The sequence below is a fragment of the Eubalaena glacialis genome, chromosome 10 (assembly GCF_028564815.1).
Source record: "Eubalaena glacialis isolate mEubGla1 chromosome 10, mEubGla1.1.hap2.+ XY, whole genome shotgun sequence".
Lineage (NCBI taxonomy): Eukaryota > Metazoa > Chordata > Mammalia > Artiodactyla > Balaenidae > Eubalaena > Eubalaena glacialis.
The window spans coordinates 50,686,110-50,704,745 of NC_083725.1; the positions used below are offsets into that span (position 1 = coordinate 50,686,110).

Sequence of the window (18,636 nt, forward strand, 5' to 3'; positions counted from 1 at the left end):
GCCCTCCACACAGCCAGCAGCAGCCACCAGTCTCAGGTGAGCACCAAGACCCAGCCAGGGTAACTATGGCTTAACAGATATTTCTTGTTACTCCACACTCTTATGAATCCTCAAGATTAAAGGGGATTTGTACATATCTCTTTTAAGTTTAAAGATTCTGGCAAATATGAAAGTTTAAGCACAATGTTTTAGTGAAGTTATCTAACTTAATTTTGGTGGTGGAGAATAAGGAGAGGGGATAAGAGAAGACCTCTCACCCCCGGGATGAGGAGCTAGCCAGATATGAGTGGGTGAAGGAGGAGGAGTACAAATAAGAAATAACAACTCCAGCACGGAATTATGCAGATGAAGGCATGGGCAGTCAGGGAGAGTACAATGTTCATTATAGATAGGGTATGAAGGGCAGGGAGGGTTAAGGAAAAAAGATAAAGTTGGAGAGGCACGTAGAGGCCAAATACAACACACTATAGCAGGAAGTAAGATCCCAGGGCACAATAGGGTCTGCAGCAAAAAGGTTCAAACAGGGGAAAGGAAATCCTCTGTATGTATTGCAGACCATTCTTGTGTAAGAGATACAGTCTAGAAAAAGGTAGAGAGCCTGTATAACAAAGTTTTTGTTAAGTGATTACACACTACTTATTTGTAAATATTTTGTCATTTGGAGACGAGTTTTTTTTGCCCGACCTTGAAAAGAATTAAATTATGAACAAATTCATTTTTTATATTAAGATTCAAACCATATCATTAAATTAACTTCAAAGTTATTTGAATAAGCATACCATTTCTGGCTCACTGAAAGTGTGGCATATTATTCTACTTGAATTATTTATAACAACTACTATGACCACTGACACTGTGAGCGTATGAAATTCTAGGCACAATTCTAAGGGCTTTACCAAACTCATTTAACCCTCATAAAACAGATGATGAAACAGAACTCGGAGAGGTTAGGTAACTTGCCTGTGATCAAACAGCTAAGCAGTGAAGAAGGGAGGAAAATCCAGGAAGGCTGACCACGGAGTCCACTTTCTTAACCACTAAACACTTCTGACTTACGGAAGAATGTGCTCTGTTTACCAACTGCTTTTTTCATGTTTTTTTTTTTCCTATAGGTTTAAATCTTAGATGAAAATTATGGGTAATAATTCAGACATTCAGTTATTTTACATTCAGTAAGTAACAATCTCTGAATTATTACCCATAATTTTCATCTTTTAGTTTTTATAAACTAGGGGTAAGTTATGATAATCATAACTTACCCTTAGTTTATAAGAACTAACAATTTAAGGGAGAAGGTCATAATTCAGTTCAAACCATACAAAAGAATTTTAAGGCATTTAATTCCCATAGAAGTACTTAAAAACTCATTCTTCAGATGAATCTTTAAAACATCTAAATGCATTAGTCAAATTCAGACTTCTAAAAAGATGACTCATTTTTATGCTGTTTCAAGAATGAACACTGAACAATAAGCAAGACAGATGTAAAGCTGTGACTACAAAGCCAGTTTGCACGATACATATTTTACAGCTCTGCAACAAAGTCAAAGCTCCTTGACAGCAAGGATCATGACTCTACCTTTGAATCAATATTCTGCAAAGCCAACAAGTGCTTTGCTCAATAAATATTTAACGAATCAAATATTAAAATTTGCAGAGCACAAATGCAATTCAAATAATTAAATTAGAAAAGTGATTAATTTCTTCTTGGGCTATTTTTAGACTGATTAAAATATTAAACTTTTAATACATTCATCAGTAAAAATTTTAGAAGAGAAATGAGAACAGCTTCACCCAACCTGAATTTGAAACAGGAGGTAAAAGCAAGTTGGGAAGCTTGAAATGACACGAATCAGAGAGAATATTTTCCCATTCTTCACAACTCTGTCCTCTGAGCCTGTTCACTATCAGTTAAGCTTTACAGTGCCATCGCTAAGGCCATCAGTAGTGGTCACAGCCAGAATTTAATTCTTACTTGAGCCAAATGGATCTTTTTCATTGCTTGGAAACCCCGTGCATGTGCCTTCTCACACTGTTCCATTCTCTCTTCTGCTGCTTGTTTCTGTAGTTCTTCCAATCTTTTAGCCTCTTCTTTAGCAGCCAAATGAGGATCTGGCTAGCAGTCAATCAGTAACATTTTAGATAATTAAGTAAAGTGTGAAACAAAGTGATAACTAAAAAACAAAACAACCTTAAAATCATGCTTTTCTACTTATATCGAATTAAATGATAACAAGTTATAGTTTTAAATGCCCACAATTATCAACAGCATGTACGTATGAAAAAAGTCAAATTGTTAGTGTAAGGTTTTACAAGTTGTTCATTTTAAAGCAGAGTACACTATACTCATCCAAATACATTCTTCCATTATTTTTTTAAGAAATTCTATTAAAACAACAGTGTTGAAAGGTAAACACCTGCAAAGCTAGTAGTTAAGAAACCACAAACACTGAAGGTCATGTAAGACATTTGGGGAAGCACTAAGATTTGTCTTTGGTTTTCAGCCAAAATGTACAGCTTGGCTTCAGCCTCAGGAAAGCCAAATCACCAAAACACCTACTTTAATATTATTTCTGGCTTCCTAGAACTTGTGCATAATCAATGATTATGTGGTTGCACAGTGAGCCATCATCTCACTGACGTAACAATAATATCAAATGTGGGAGGACACACAACGTGTATTACACATAAACATTCACTTTCAAATATAGGTAAGCATTCCAAATATAACTTTAAGTAAAAATCTTATATATTTTATATGTTGACAATTAGTCAAGTGAAACAATAATGACCATGAAAGCTGTTAACTATATATCTAAAATTATTTATAACTCTCAAACAGTGAGATAAATAGGTAAAGAGACAGTTAACATATTCAGAAAGAGTAGGAACTTCCCTGGTGGTCCAGTGGTTAAGACTCCACATTTTCACTGCAGGGGGTGTGAGTTCGAACTCTGGTCGGGGAACTAAGATCCCCACATGCCACTTGGTGCGGCCAAAAAAAAAAAAAAAAAAAAAAAGAGTGCACTGGCCAAACAAGTGTATGAAAAATACTAAATCCCTTTGGAGCTAATAAATATTTACGCAAATCTAAATAAACACAGGTCAGATTGCATTAACGCATAACATTAAATAAAATAATCTTTAGGAGCAACATTTCATTTCATTTAGGCCATGAGGTTTTCAAGAAAAAAGTTATTTGGGAATTCTTCACATCATGTGGGGGTGAATTAAAAGCAGAATGTCAATTTTGGTAAACCAAAATTTGAAGGGAAGGAAAAATTTCAAAACATACAATGTGTATAATAAACATGTTCAGTCCAGATATAATGAGGTACATAAAGAATATCAAGTAAATAAAGGGTTAGAGAAAAATTAGGTACCCCAAACAAGTTTTAATCTGACTGCCCAATGTCAAAACAAGATTTTACAAGCATGTTTTAGAAAGACAATCCCTTAAAAATTTGTGCCAATACAATTAAAACTTTAAACAAAAATCTGGTTGAAATAATAGTTAGATTCCATTTTTAGCAGTTGAACTCAAAAGATATGTGAAATTTGCAAAAATCGTGAAACCCAAGCAAAAAATTCTTTCTAGAAAACATGTTTCTGAAAATCTTTCCCGTGAACTGTAATCTGCAGTGCAGAAAACAATAAGTGATTACTAAATATGCTACTTCTGCATCTTCTACATCAGACTTATCTTAAGTATGATGGTAAATTGAATTTAAGTGTTTCTGCTTGTCTGCTGACATTTCTGGGTCTCACAACAAACAATATAATGGATCTGACTGGAAAAATATTTCTAGGATGAAAAATCCATTTTAACAAGTGCTGTGTTAACTGTTGCTGACAAAGGAACAAACAGGATGAGGGGCACGAGTAATTCAGAAATTTCAAGCATACGAAGTTTTGTTGAATTGTGTGTATAGAACGTAAATGTAGCATAAAACAAAATTTAGAGAATAACTGGCTCTAAGTAGGAATACAGCAGGTCAATTTCATCATTCTTCTTCAAAGACAAATTTTATAACATACAAGAAATTTTAGAACCACTTTATCAAGATATTCAAACAAAAAATGATAGCAACTCTTACATGCTAAAAGGCTGACTGAACAAAAAGAAACTAGCTTATTTGGAGAAAGCAGCTGAAAGAATAACTAAAATGTATGCCAAGAGTGCAAGTATTTTTTATATAATACCTGCTGTAAAGATCCTATTATTCTACTCCAAGAAAGATTCTAAATTATTGTGCATGTGAAATAAGCTTAGATGCAGATCAAAATGCAGAGATTTGTTACATGGGAAACCAAGCACATTGCTCCACTGTCCCATTTTAAACCTAAGGTTTAAGGACAGATTTTTCCTAAGTGATGGTGTGAAGAAGCAAATAAAAGAAAATACCAGAATGCTTTAGCTTGTGTGACTATATTTATAAAACTGCATTATAACTACTGATATGATCTTCAAGTCCAGAAATTGAAGAGAAGGTAGGCCTTTTAGGTACTGTCAAACAGGAAAGTTTAATAACTTACTGTGATACCATCAGCGGCACCCTATATTACAGCTAGAAATGTCTTTCTTCATCAATCTTAGTATTAAACATCTATTTAATACTGTAAAAACGTATGTAAAAACAATGTTTTAGTGAAGTGGACAAACATATAGGACAAAAGCAAGTTAGCAATAGATGGAAGTTATTATTTCTGTATTATAAAATACTGACCTTGTAATAATATTTTACAATTTTAAACAAGTTTCAAGATTTACTCTTATTTCCTAGAAGTTAATTCTATGATGACATGCACAGAAAGACAGACAAGATGAAAAGGCAGAGGGCTATGTACCAGATGAAGGAACAAGAAAAACCCCAGATAAACAACTAAATGAAGTGGAGATAGGCAACCTTCCAGAAAAAGAATTCAGTATAATGATAGTGAAGATGATCCAGGACCTCGGAAGAAGAATGGAGGCAAAGATTGAGAAGATGCAAGAAATGTTTAACAAAGACCTAGAAGAATTAAAGAACAAACAAACAGAGATGAACAATACAATAATGAATGAAAAATACACTAGAAGGAATAAATAGCAGAATAACTGAGGCAGAAGAACGGATAAATGACCTGGAAGACAGAATGGTGGAATTCACTGCTGTGGAACAGAATAAAGAAAAAAGAATGAAAAGAAATGGAGATAGCCTAAGAGACCTCTGGGACAACATTAAACGCAACAACATTCGCATTACAGGGGTCCCAGAAGGAGAAGAGAGAGAAACAGGACCCGAGAAAATATTTGAAGAGATTTTTTTCAAAAACGTCCCTAACATGGGAAAGGAAATAGCCACCCAAGTCCAGGAAGCACAGAGAGTCCCATACAGGATAAACCGAAGGAGAAACACACCAAGACACATAGTAATCAAATTGGCAAAAATTAAAGACAAAGAAAAATTATTGAAAGCAACAAGTGAAAAATGACAAATAACATACAAGGGAACTCCCATAAGGTTAACAGCTGATTACTCAGCAGAAACTCTACAAACCAGAAGGGAGTGGCATGACATATTTAAAGTGATGAAAGGGAAGAATCTACAACCAAGATTACTCTACCCAGCAAGGATCTCATTCAGATTTGATGAAGAAATCAAAAGCTTTACAGACAAGCAAAAGCTAAGAGAATTCAGCACCACCAAACCAGCTCTACAACAAATGCTAAAGGAACTTCTCTAAGTGGGAAACACAAGAGAAGAAAAGGACCTACAAAAAAAACCCCAAAACAATTAAGAAAATGGTAATAGGAACATACATATCGATAATTACCTTAAACATGAATGGATTAAATGCTCCAACCAAAAGACACAGGCTCGCTGAATGGATACAAAAACAAGACCCATATATATGCTTCTACAAGAGACTCACTTCAAACCTAGGGACACATACAGACTGAAAGTGAGGGGATGGAAAAAGATATTCCATGCAAATGGAAATCAAAGGAAAGCTGGAGTAGCAATACACATATCAGATAAAATAGACTTTAAAATAAAGAATGTTACAAGAGACAAGGAAGGACACTACATAATGATCAAGGGATCAATCCAAGAAGAAGATATAACAATTATAAATATATATGCACCCAACATAGGAGCACCTCAATACATAAGGCAGATGCTAACAGCCATAAAAGAGGAAATCGACAGTAACACAACAAGAGTGGAGGACTTTAACACCTCACTTACACCAATGGACAGATAATCCAAACAGGTAATTAATAAGGAAACACAAGCGTTAAATGACACAATAGACCAGATAGATTTAATTGATATTTATAGGACATTCCATCCAAAAACAGCAGATTACACTTTCTTCTCAAGTGCGCATGCAACATTCTCCAGGATAGATGACACCTTGGGTGACAAATCAAGCCTCAGTAAATTTAAGAAAATTGAAATCATAACAAGCATCTTTTCTGACCACAACGCTATGAGATAAGAAATCAATTACAGGGAAAAAAACTTAAACAACACAAACACATGGAGGCTAAACAATACGTTACTAAATAAGCAAGAGATCACTGAAGAAATCAAAGAGGAAATCAAAAAATACCTAGAGACAAATGACAATGAAAACACGACAATCCAAAACCTATGGGATGCAGCAAAAGCCATGCTAAGAGGGAAGTTTATAGCAATACAATCCTACCTCAAGAAACAACAAACATCTCAAATAAACAATCTAACCTTACACCTAAGGAACTAGGGAATGAAGAACAAACAAAACCCAAAGTTAGCAGAAGGAAAGAAATCATAAAGATCAGAGCAGAAATAAATGAAATAGAAACAAAGAAAACAATAGCAAAGATCAATAAAACTAAAATCTGGTTCTTTGAGAAGATAAACAAATTTGATAAACCATTAGCCAGACTCATCAAGAAAAAGAGGGAGAGGACTCAAATCAATAAAATTAGAAATGACAAAGGAGAAGTTACAACAGACACCACAGAAATACAAAGTATCCTAAGAGACTACTACAAGCAACTTTATGCCAATAAAATGGACAACCAGGAAGAAATGGACAAGTTCTTAGAAAGGTATAACCTTCCAACACTGAACCAGGAAGAAATAGGAAATATGAACAGACCAATCACAAGTAATGAAATTGAAACTGTGATTAAAAATCTTCCAACAAACAAAAGTCCAGGACCAGATGGCTTCACAGGTGAATTCTATCAAACATTTAGACAAGAGCTAACACTCATCCTTCTCAAACTCTTCCAAAAACTTGCAGAGGAAGGAACACTCCCAAACTTATTCTATGAGGCCACCATCACCCTGATACCAAAACCAGACAAAGATACTACAAAAAAAGAAAATTACGAACCAATATCACTCATGAATATAGATGCAAAAATCCTCAACAAAATACTAGCGAACAGAATCCAAGAACACATTAAAAGGATCATACACCATGATCAAGTGGGATTTATCCCAGGGATGCAAGGATTCTTCAATATACGCAAATCAATCAATGTGATACACCATATTAACAAACTGAAGGATGAAAACCATATGATCATCTCAACAGATGCAGAAAAAGCATTTGACAAAATTCAACACCCATTTATGATAAAAAACTCTCTAGAAAGTGGGCATAGAGGGAACCTACCTCAACATAATAAAGGCCATATACAACAAACCCACAGCAAACATCATTCTCAATGGTGAAAAAGTGAAAGTATTTCCTCTAAGATCAGGAACAAGACAAGGATGTCCACTCTCACCACTATTATTCAACAAAGTTTTGGAAGTCCTAGCCACGGCAATCAGAGAAGAAAAAGAAATAAAAGGAATACAAATTGGAAAAGAAGAAGTAAAACTGTCACTGTTTGCAGATGACATGATACTATACATAGAGAATCCTGCAGATGACACCAGAAAACTACCAGAGCTAATCAATGAATTTGGTAAAGTTGCAGGATACAAAATTAATGCACAGAAATCTCTTGCATTCCTATATACTAATGATGAAAAATCTGAAAGAGAAATTAAGGAAACACTCCCATTTACCACTGCAACAAAAAGAATAAAATACCTAGGAATAAACCTACCTAGGGAGACAAAAGACCTGTATGCAGAAAACTGTAAGACACTGAAGAAAGAAATTAAAGATGATACAAACAGATGGAGAGACATACCATGTTCCTGGATTGGAAGAATCAATATCGTACCCAAAGCAATCTACAGATTCAATGCAATCCTTATCAAATTACCAATGGCATTTTTTACAGAACTAGAACAAAAAATCTTAAAATTTGTATGGAGACACAAAAGACCCCGAATAGCCAAAGCGGTCTTGAGGGAAAAAAACAGAGCGGGAGGAATCAGACTCCCTGACTTCAGACTATACTATAAAGCTACTGTAATCAAGACAATATGGTACTGGCACAAAAACAGAAATATAGATCAATGGAACAGGACAGAAAGCCCAGAGATAAACTCACACACCTATGGTCAACTAATCTATGACAAAGGAGGCAAGGATATACAATGGAGAAAAGACAGTCTCTTCAGTAAGTGGTGCTGGGAAAACTGGACAGCTACATGTAAAAGAATGAAATTAGAACACTCCCTAACACCATACACAAAAATAAACTCAAAATGGATGAGAGACCTAAATGTAAGACTGGACACTCTAAAACTCTTAGAGGAAAACATAGGAAGAACACTCTTTGACATAAATCACAGCAAGATCTTTTCTGATACACCTCCTAGAATAATGGAAATAAAAACAAAAGTAAACAAATGGGACCTAATGAAACTTAAAAGCTTTTGCACAGCAAAGGAAACTACAAACAAGACGAAAAGATAACCCTCAGAATGGGAGATAATATTTGCAAACGAATCAAAGGACAAAGGATTAATCTCCAAAATATATAAACAGCTCATGCAGCTCAATATTAAAAAAACAAACAACCCAATCCAAAAATGTGCAGAAGACCTTAATAGACATTTTTCCAAAGAAGACATACAGATGGCCAAGAAGCACATGAAAAGCTGCTCAACATCACTAATTATTAGAGAAATGCAAATCAAAACTACAATGAGGTATCACCTCACACCAGTCAGAATGGTCATCATCAGAAAATCTACAAACAACAAATGTTGGAGAGGTTGTGGAGAAAAGAGAACCCTCTTGCACTGTTGGTGGGAATGTAAATTGATACAGCCACTATGGAGAACAGTATGGAGGTTCCTTAAAAAACTAAAAATAGAATTACCATATGACCCAGCAATCCCACTACTGGGCATAGACCCAGAGAAAACCATAGTTCAAAAAGACACATGCACCCCAACATTCATTGCAGCACTATTTACAACAGTCAGGTCATGGAAGCAACCTAAATGCCCATCGACAGACGAATGGATAAAGAAGATGTGGTACATATATACAGTGGAATATTACTCAGCCATAAAAAGGAACGAAACTGGGTCATCTGTAGAGATGTGGATGGATCTAGAGACTGTCATACAGGGTGAAGTCAGAAAGAGAAAAACAAATATCGTATATTAACGCATATATGTGGAACCTAGAAAAATGGTACAGATGAACCGGTTTGCAGGGCAGAAATTGAGACACAGATGTAGAGAACAAACGTATGGACACCAAGGGGGTAAAGTGGCGGGGGTGTGGGGGTGGTGGGATGAACTAGAAGATTGGGATTGACATATATACACTAATACGTATAAAATGGATAACTAATAAGAACCTGCTGTATAAAAACATAAATAAAATTCAAGAATTCAAAAAAAAAAAAAGAAGTTAATTCTATGATAATACTCATCTCATGCATGTCTTGACTGAATACTGACCTGCTATTATGGAATTTGTTGAATTCTAACCTCCACATGAATGCTATACTATGAAAGTTTATTTTCCTAGTAGACAGATATATCTAATATGAAAAAAGTGAAAACCCACTGTTACAAAGAAATAGCAATTATAATAAGGAGTGATAATCATTTGTCAATCTTAAGACTGACAATAATTTTTTTTTTTTTTTTTTTTTGGGCTGCGTTGGGTCTTCGTTTCTGTGTGAGGGCCTTCTCTAGTTGCGGCAAGCGGGGGCCACTCTTCATCGCAGTGCGTGGGCCTCTCACTATCGTGGCCTCTCTTGTTGCGGAGCACAGGCTCCAGACACGCAGTCTCAGTAGTTGTGGCTCACGGGCCTAGTTGCTCCGCGGCATGTGGGATCTTCCCAGACCAGGGCTCGAACCCGTGTCCCCTGCATTGGCAGGCAGATTCTCAACCACTGCACCACCAGGGAAGCCCGACAATAATTTTTAAACCACAACATTTCATACAGACAAGGGTATGATAAAATGGCCATTTTCATATGTTGCTGATGCTATTTAAAAGGCAATTTAATGATCTGTATTAAATATCTGTTATCAAATGTTATACAGTTTGGAACCTATAATTTCTCTCTAGGAATCTATTCTAAACATACAGTCAGAGCTGTAGACAAAATGTGCAAGATGATTATGTTTGCATTTATGAAGCAAAAAAAAAAATAGAATGGTTAAATAAATTCTATAATGAAATATTAAGTAGCTATTAAAAATCATGTTTTGAAAAGTATGTATATATGTTTATACATAAACACTATAACAAATCCACTAATGTATTAACTGCATTACTTTTTGGTGATGGAATCATGGGTGTTTTTCCTAGTTTGCGCCTATGTGTATAGTTTCAAATTTTCACAGAGTATGTATTATTTTTATGTCAAACAAAGTTTTATGGTAAAAAAAAAAACTATTTTAAAATATAACTGTTTAAGTAGCCAACTCTTTCATGTTAAATCAGCATTCATATTAAACATGACATCATAATTCAAAGCATATTTAAAAGTTTTTTTTAATCACTATTACCCTAATATGGTTGGTAGAGCTGTTTAAATTTTGATATCTGAGAACAATAAACGTAGAACAAAGATATAACTCAATTCAATGAACAGAGAAATAATAAAGTGAGGGTCATGAAAAAACAGTCAATCACCTGCTTTGTGTCCACCTCTCTATTAACAAAAGTATAAAGATGATGGTAGGTAGAACTATTGGTTTTCACATTAGAAGTTTTCTTTACTTCAATGTTCTGAAAAATGAAACAGAAAATAGACTGTTAGGTTAAAAGTATTAATTTTCATTTAAAGCAGGATCCAATGAAAAAAATAATTTTGTATTTTAATCAGTTATTCTTTTTTTTCATGAGATCATGCACTGTATTTCCACTAAGCTGGAATTTAGGTTTAAAAGCCAGATTATATTTCTTTTTTTTTTTTAAATAAATTTATTTTATTTATTTTTATTTTTGGCTGCACTGGGTCTTTGCTGCTGCGTGCAGGCTTCCTCTAATTGCAGCAAGCAGGGGCTAGTCTTCGTTGCGGTGCGCAGGTTTCTCATTGTGGTGGCTTCTCTTATTGGGAGCACGGGCTCTAGGCACGTGGGCTTCAGTAGTTGTGGCACACGGGCTCAGTAGTTTTGGCTCACGGGCTCTAGAGTGCAGGCTCAGTAGTTGTGGCGCATGAGCTTAGTTGCTCCGCGGCATGTGGGATCTTCCCGGACCAGGGCTTGAACCTGTGTCTCCTGCATTGTCAGGCGGATGCTTAACCACTGTGCCACCAGGGAAGCCCCAGATTATATTTCAACAAGAATACTGAATAGGTGATGCTGTACAGTTTACTACATGATATCAGGAGGCATATAATGGCAAGGTGCTCTGCTATTATTGATTCTAAGTTTGATCATCTGGTTATGGTGGTTCATTATCACTGATAAGAGAAAGTTCTCTCTTCTTTTGTCTAACAGAAGTAGGCCAATGAATAAATGTAGAAGGGTGACAGATACCTATTTGGTGCCAAAGTATCATTTCCCAGATTACTTGGCAATTGAAAAGAGAAAAATATACCTTTATAATGGAGATCTCTTGTAGTCACATAACCACATCAGACAAATACAGAATATAAGAAACTAGTCTAGTCTATTCAAAAATTCTGAAATAAAATGTTGGCTAGGGTTGGGGGAGATAATGTTTCACATTGAGAGAGACCAACAGACAAAGCAAGCAGAAGCAACAGGTAAACCTTGACTGGATCCTGGTAAATTTTCTTAGTGTGATATTGTGGTTGCATAAGAGAATGTCCTTATTCTAGCAGAGGCATGCTGAAGTATATAGGGTGAAATGCAATCTCTACAATCTATATTCAAATGTATATATTTATTCATTCAAATGTATACACAACCATTTGAAATCTACACACAATGCAAACAGCTGTTCCTTTGTACTCTCCTTTTAACTTCTCTGTATTTTGAAAATTTTTATAATAAAAAGTTGGGGGAAAAAGTACAACCACACTTTTACATATAATGCATATTTGCCAAATCACTTACACAGACAATGTTTTGCTTGCTTTAAATTTTTGACCTTGGCTTGTTAGGAACATTAGGAATTATGACAAAAGTAATCAAAAAAACATGGATAAAATACTGCCTGCCTTTTAACAAGGTACTGAAGGAGTGGCTGAAATTTGCCTTTTCCATTTGGATCTTGTTGGATCCAATGTCACATGGCAGATGGCTCAACATAAAAGCAGGAAGGCTGACAAAACCAGAGGCTTAAGACAAGAATATCTGGTACTTAGGCTGATCATACATACATAAAATACACTTGTCTATACAACTAAATTAGATATCCCTGTATGTGTATTTTTTTTTTTTACTTCTACTTAACTTTTTTGATAAAAATAACTATTTAATTTTGATAATCATCCAAACTAGCCATTTTAATAACCATAACAAGATAATCTGAACAAGAGGCAAGACCTCTCAAAATTAATTTCTGCTTAATAAGTTAAATGTTTTTTAAAAAGAGCTCCAAATCACAAAATCAAACATTTTACTCCCATAAAGAAACAGTCCTCTCTTATCACTTTACATAATCTTGTGTAAATTTATTAATTTATCTGAACCTAATTTCTTTATCTGTAAAATGGTAACTATTTACAATAGTCGAATCTTGAATGTAGGAAAGTCTTTAGGGCAAATAATCCTTTTCTTTCCCAATAAAATAAAAAACATTATAGTTTTTCAAACAACAAGAGAAATTTTTGAGACAACTGGGGAAAACTGAACACAGACTGGGTATTAGATTATATTGAGAACAATATTATATCAGTATTGTGCTTTTTAAAAAGTCCTTAAACATCAGAGATACATACTAAAGTATTCATAGGTAAAATGATATCTAGGATTATTTTTAAATATTCCAGATATGTGTTACCTGTACAGCTAAAAATGAATACAAATGGTATCTTGACCTACACTGAATTCTAATAGTAAAGAAGAATTATTATAACCTAGCTCCAACACTCAAAGTAATTCACCTCAAAAAGAGTTGGAGGAGGAGGTGGCAGACTTGTAATTTTGGCAGATCTCTCTTTTTCCGCAAGCAGTGCTTCTTTTCGAGCTTTTATATGCCTTAAAAAACACAAGATGTCATAAATTAATCTCTCAGATAATATTACAGTACAACTCTTAGGGTTAAGAATATAAAAGCCATTACAATCTCAAGAAATCCTCCAGTCTGATCCCACAGGCTCAATATGCTGTTTAATAAAGAGTCTACACACAGTGGACAGGTAAAAAGATGTTTACCAAGTGAAAGAGGTATATCTAAAGATATAAAGCTCCAAGGCGGAGTGACCCAACAAACATCTAATGTTCTTTAGTTGAGAATAATTTAGAGTAAAAAAACTAGAAATTATCGATAAAGATGGGCCACTGTATAAAATGACCACTGCTGACTAGTAACATGCTCTTTCATTTTTACAACATGCAAAAATCTCATCAATGACTTGCAAAGAGTCTACAACCTCTTTTAATGTTCATAATTGCACTGATTTTTTTCTTTTTATATCAGAGGCAGACAGATTTTGGTTAACTTGCATTCCAAACCAGTAATACATTTCTCCAGAAACTTAGTAATTGCTACTACAGTCAGACTAGATGAGAAAGCTCATTTGTTAGTATGTTCATCTAAGCAACCGCTCCCCCACTGCAGTATTTTAAACCAAGTTTAACAAACACAATGGATATTCTGACTTTTAAAAAGTATCCAATGTACCCTTTACTTCCAGCCATATCAGTTTCAGTGGAGAATATGGTAAAAATCACTATTACTTTACCAGGTTTTTTGTTTCATTAACATTTCTTTTTGATTTTTCTGTACTTTCAGGGCCTCTTTATGCCTCATTTCTGCTTTTTTTTTTCTTTCTGCTGCCCGGTGTGCCAGAGCATTTAAATCAGGCTCCTAAAAACAAATATTACTTAAAATGTCATGTTAAACAGGATTAAAATGTCAAATATATGATAATATGGGTGGTACCCAGTAAGGGCAAAAATCATGAAGGTGTATTCAAATGAAACACTGCACTAAAGCACAAAATTAATGATGGCATAAATAAAGCTACAAAAATCTGATGTCAGAACTTATGGCTATTACTAAAAATCACAAACTAAAACCAGGGACCGAGAATATTTCGATTGGCACATTCTTTAAAGAGTTCTCTTATTCCCTAAAAGTCTGGTAACAAAGACGTGCCTTCTTGGAACCTAGCTTGTTTATTTTGTGTGACTACCTCTGGGACCACAATCTAGCATTTTCCAACCATAAAGCACAATAAACAACAAAATAAGGTCAGGAAGCAGTCTTAAATACTGAGTTAAGTTCCACTTTGCCTTTGGGAAAGTCATCAAAGAATTTTTACTGTCTGTGAATGAACTCAAGTGTATACACATTCCACTACACGTTTTGGAGGTATGAGGAATAATGAATGATAATGAAAATGAAACCAGAAATCTGAATTCACTCCATTGAATCTGTCCAAAATGACTGAAATGAATAACAACTTCTAATTCTGAAGGTTACTATTTTATTTACACAGATAGTTAAGGACTGGAAGAGAATAATGTTTGTTTTTTTTAATTGAAGTATAGTTGATTTACAATGTTGTGTTAGTTTCAGGTATACAGCACAGTGATTCAGTTATATACATATATATATTCTTGTTCAGATTCTTTTCCTTTATAGGTTATTACAAAATATTGAGTATAGTTTCCTGTGCCATCCACTAGGTCATTGTTGCTTATCTATTTTATATACAGTACTGTGTATATATTAATCCCAACTTCCTAATTTATCCCCCCCACCTTCCCCCTTTGGTAACCATAAATTTGTTAGAGAATAATGTTAACTTAAACATCATTGGAAACAGATTATCCTCGACATGACTCTTACTAGGAAATAAACCTAGCAGAATTCTTAAATTATATTAAATTTACAAAAAAGTTCGGGCTGCCCACAGCAAATTCTATACATGAAAACATTTTTATAAGTGTCTAACAACTGTAATCTGCTTTTAACAAGTATCACTACCACAGGCAGGTAGTCAAATAAGTGCTCACTTACATTTTCTTTGGCTTGTTGATGCCCCTCTCCCATATTTCTTAAACTTGCCAAATACAGTTTTTCCAAGTTCTTTATTTTCTGAGTTTGTGATTCCTCCCATTCTGTCCTTAGTTCTTCTGCCAAACGAGTGAGTTGCTGATTTCTCCTCTGTTTTATATCTTCTCTTATTTGTAAAGCAATATCTCTTTCTTGTTCTCGAACCTGAAGGATGAGTATTTAACACATTTTATGAAAAGAGGCTTCCTTCAACTTTTTTGAAAAGCTATTTGGAAACAGGAACTTAAATGAATTCTCTTTAGGTATTAGCTACATCAATTCTCCTGAATATTCACATTATATTAGATAAGGCCTATTTAAAGCAGAAAATCCAAGTGATGGAGGAAAAATTAAAATCTCAAGACTACTTCTAAAGTTCCCTGATTAGCAATTATGTTCCCTCCCCAGAGATCTAATCGGACTGCCATTATCATTCTAATAACATACAAGAGGCTAAACTGGTAAGCATGATTCAATAAAATTTATAGCCCAGGCAAGTACAGAAAGATCTAGATGAGAATTCCGTATCTGCGATACATCATCCCCAATTCTAGACAGAATGGCACCTAAAATGTTTCACAAAGACTTAACTACGTTACTCTAAAAAGACTTCTAGAGAAGAAGAATAGACAACTTCTGAATAAATTTATTTCAGTAGCTAATAATCTTTCCAGTAAATCTTCTTCAAAATCATTCTAATATTCTTGCTCTAATCTTCATCAGTTACATATGATTTTTAAAATGAACTATTTTCAGCAATGGGGTTAGGGGGTTTGCCTATGTTTTTGTATTGATTCATAGGTTTTTTTGTTTGGGGTTCTGTTGTTTTTTGGTGGTTTCTTTTGCCTTTATGTCAGATGATGTATTCTGCAAATTTATTTGGGGGAAGATCCTGGGAAATAAATATTGCATATATACATTTTATATATATATATATATATATATATATATATATATAAAGAAAAAAGAAAAGAAAAATATTGCTAAATATTTAATAATCTCAAAACATGAACTATTTCCTAATAATTATTGAGTCAGTCCTTATCCTCAAACTCTTCTTCAATTTATTTACTGTTTCATCATACTTTTCAAATGTTCCAAAACTAGTTAATACGCAAGAACCAGGGCTCTTGTACAGCCAGAAAAGACTGTTAAATGCGACATTTTATTTAAAACACTCTAATGTAAAAAATACTGATAATTTGGGGAAGACAAAGAATTTGACACTATGTTCCAAATAAATCTTACCTGTAGCAATCTTAGTTTTCGTCTTCTTTCATAATCTTCCTTTAAAATGAAGGCTTCCTCATTAGGACTCAATCTCAGCTTGCCGGCGGCATTCACCACCTTTCTTTTCATTTTCATGTAGTACTTTAAATATGAAGGTTCTGATTTTTAAAAAATATATATCTATTAAAGTAGGGCAGCAAAGATTAGAATAATTTTTAAAATTCATATTAATATTTTTTACCATTTAAAGGGCTGTGTAGTTGCAAATAAAATAATTTGGGTAAACTAAGTCCAACGTATTTAAAAATAGCAATTTTTTTTTGGCTGTGTCAGGTCTTAGTTGCAGCACATGGGATCTTTCGTTGCAGTGCGAGGGCTCTTTGTTGTGCCGTGCGGGCTTATCTCTAGTTGTAGTACACAGGCTCCAGAGAGTGAGGGCTCAGCAGGTGTGGTGCAAGGGCTCTGTAGTTGTGGCGCGCAGGCTCAGTAATTGCAGCACGCGGGCTTAGTTGCGCCGCGGCATGTGGGATCTTAGTTCCCTGACCAGGGATCGAACCTGGGCCCCCCTGCAATGGAAGTGCAGAGTCCTAACCACTGGACCACCAGGGAATTCCCTTTCTGAAGCTAGCTTAAGCACCACTTCTCCTTGAAGCTGCCCTCCAGTGATTCTTGCTCCACCCACCTACCACTCATTCCTGACTTGCCCACCTATAACGAATATTACCTTCACATTCATATGGGGACTAACCTTATGCTATCTTGGTATCACCTTCCTCTCGTTTTTCATCAATTACAGCTTGCCCTTTCTAGTTAGATTCCTAACAATTAAAGGACAGACGCTCTAGTTTTTTTTTTAGTTTTAATATTCAAATTAAAATAATAACAATGAATAACAACTACCAGGCATTATTTCACATGCTACGGATAGCTACTGCTTTCACTCAGGTGTAAAAACAGCAGCCAGAAGAATTTGGGGTTATCTAATAGGAACTAATACTTTCTCAATGAATTCTCCACCAAAATGTAAGCTCAATGAGGGCAGGAATGATCTTATTCATGGTTTTATGTGCATAGCCTAAAAACAGTGCCTTGCATGTAAGCAGGTCCTTCAGTGTGTTGACTGAATGAATGAATGACTCATTCAATGAGTTAATTCATGTAAAGTGCTACATACATATATGTGGTCACTGTTACAATCTGATGCCAAAAGAGGATTAATCTTTTCCAGTGCATCCCACTCAGCTGATACTCACAAGGCTTTGGTAATGTACTCACAAAACTTTGGAAAAGTGCCAATTGTTCTCCTTATTTTAGACAAGAAGAAACAAAGGCCTCTTAAGTTAAAGGACTTGACCTAAGTGACAATATCTACTGGCAGAACCAAGGGAAGAATCCTGTTTTCTTACTCCATATGGCTCCTAACTTTCTGAAATGCTAAAATATATGGAGTGAGGAAAATTTTGTTTAAGCCAGTATTTTTTGCGAGTGGGGACTGAAAAACAGGTAAGAACTAAACAAAGAAGAAAAAGTTGAGCAAGATTAAATTGTCTTCACAATGCATCTTTATTCATTTGTCTGAAGGTCTCTGAAAAATCACTCATATTCAAACTATTAAAACTAATTTCTGATAAGTCCCACAGACATAGTACCAAGGGAAAAAAAGCAAAAAAGAGACATATTATAAAATTCCATTTACATGAAATTCAAAAACAAGGAAGACCAATCCTTGATGAAAGAGGTTAAAATAGGGGCCGGTCACCTTTCTGGAGACTACTGAGAAGGAGGGGGCACAAAGGAGCCTGCTGGAGTACTAGAAATATTCCATATTTTAATCCGTATGATGGTTTTACAC

General features: G+C 34.8%; 1 protein-coding gene and 1 non-coding gene across 4 annotated transcripts in view; both read right to left on the reverse strand.

Annotated features, from left to right (window-relative positions):
• CEP295 (centrosomal protein 295) overlaps positions 1 to 18,636 on the reverse strand; it is a 48,333-nt gene that overhangs the window by 27,360 nt on the left and 2,337 nt on the right. For all 3 annotated transcript variants that reach the window (XM_061204040.1, XM_061204043.1, XM_061204044.1), the window contains exons 2-7: positions 16,803 to 16,942; positions 15,519 to 15,719; positions 14,236 to 14,360; positions 13,435 to 13,528; positions 11,052 to 11,147; positions 1,975 to 2,115 (exon numbers count right to left, since the gene is read on the reverse strand). In XM_061204040.1, coding sequence (XP_061060023.1) covers positions 1,975 to 2,115; positions 11,052 to 11,147; positions 13,435 to 13,528; positions 14,236 to 14,360; positions 15,519 to 15,719; positions 16,803 to 16,942 — 797 coding nt within the window. The remainder of the gene's footprint in view (positions 1 to 1,974; positions 2,116 to 11,051; positions 11,148 to 13,434; positions 13,529 to 14,235; positions 14,361 to 15,518; positions 15,720 to 16,802; positions 16,943 to 18,636) is intronic.
• TRNAG-UCC (transfer RNA glycine (anticodon UCC)) lies at positions 17,320 to 17,393 on the reverse strand. The gene has a single exon. It is a non-coding gene; the product is annotated as a tRNA-Gly (tRNA).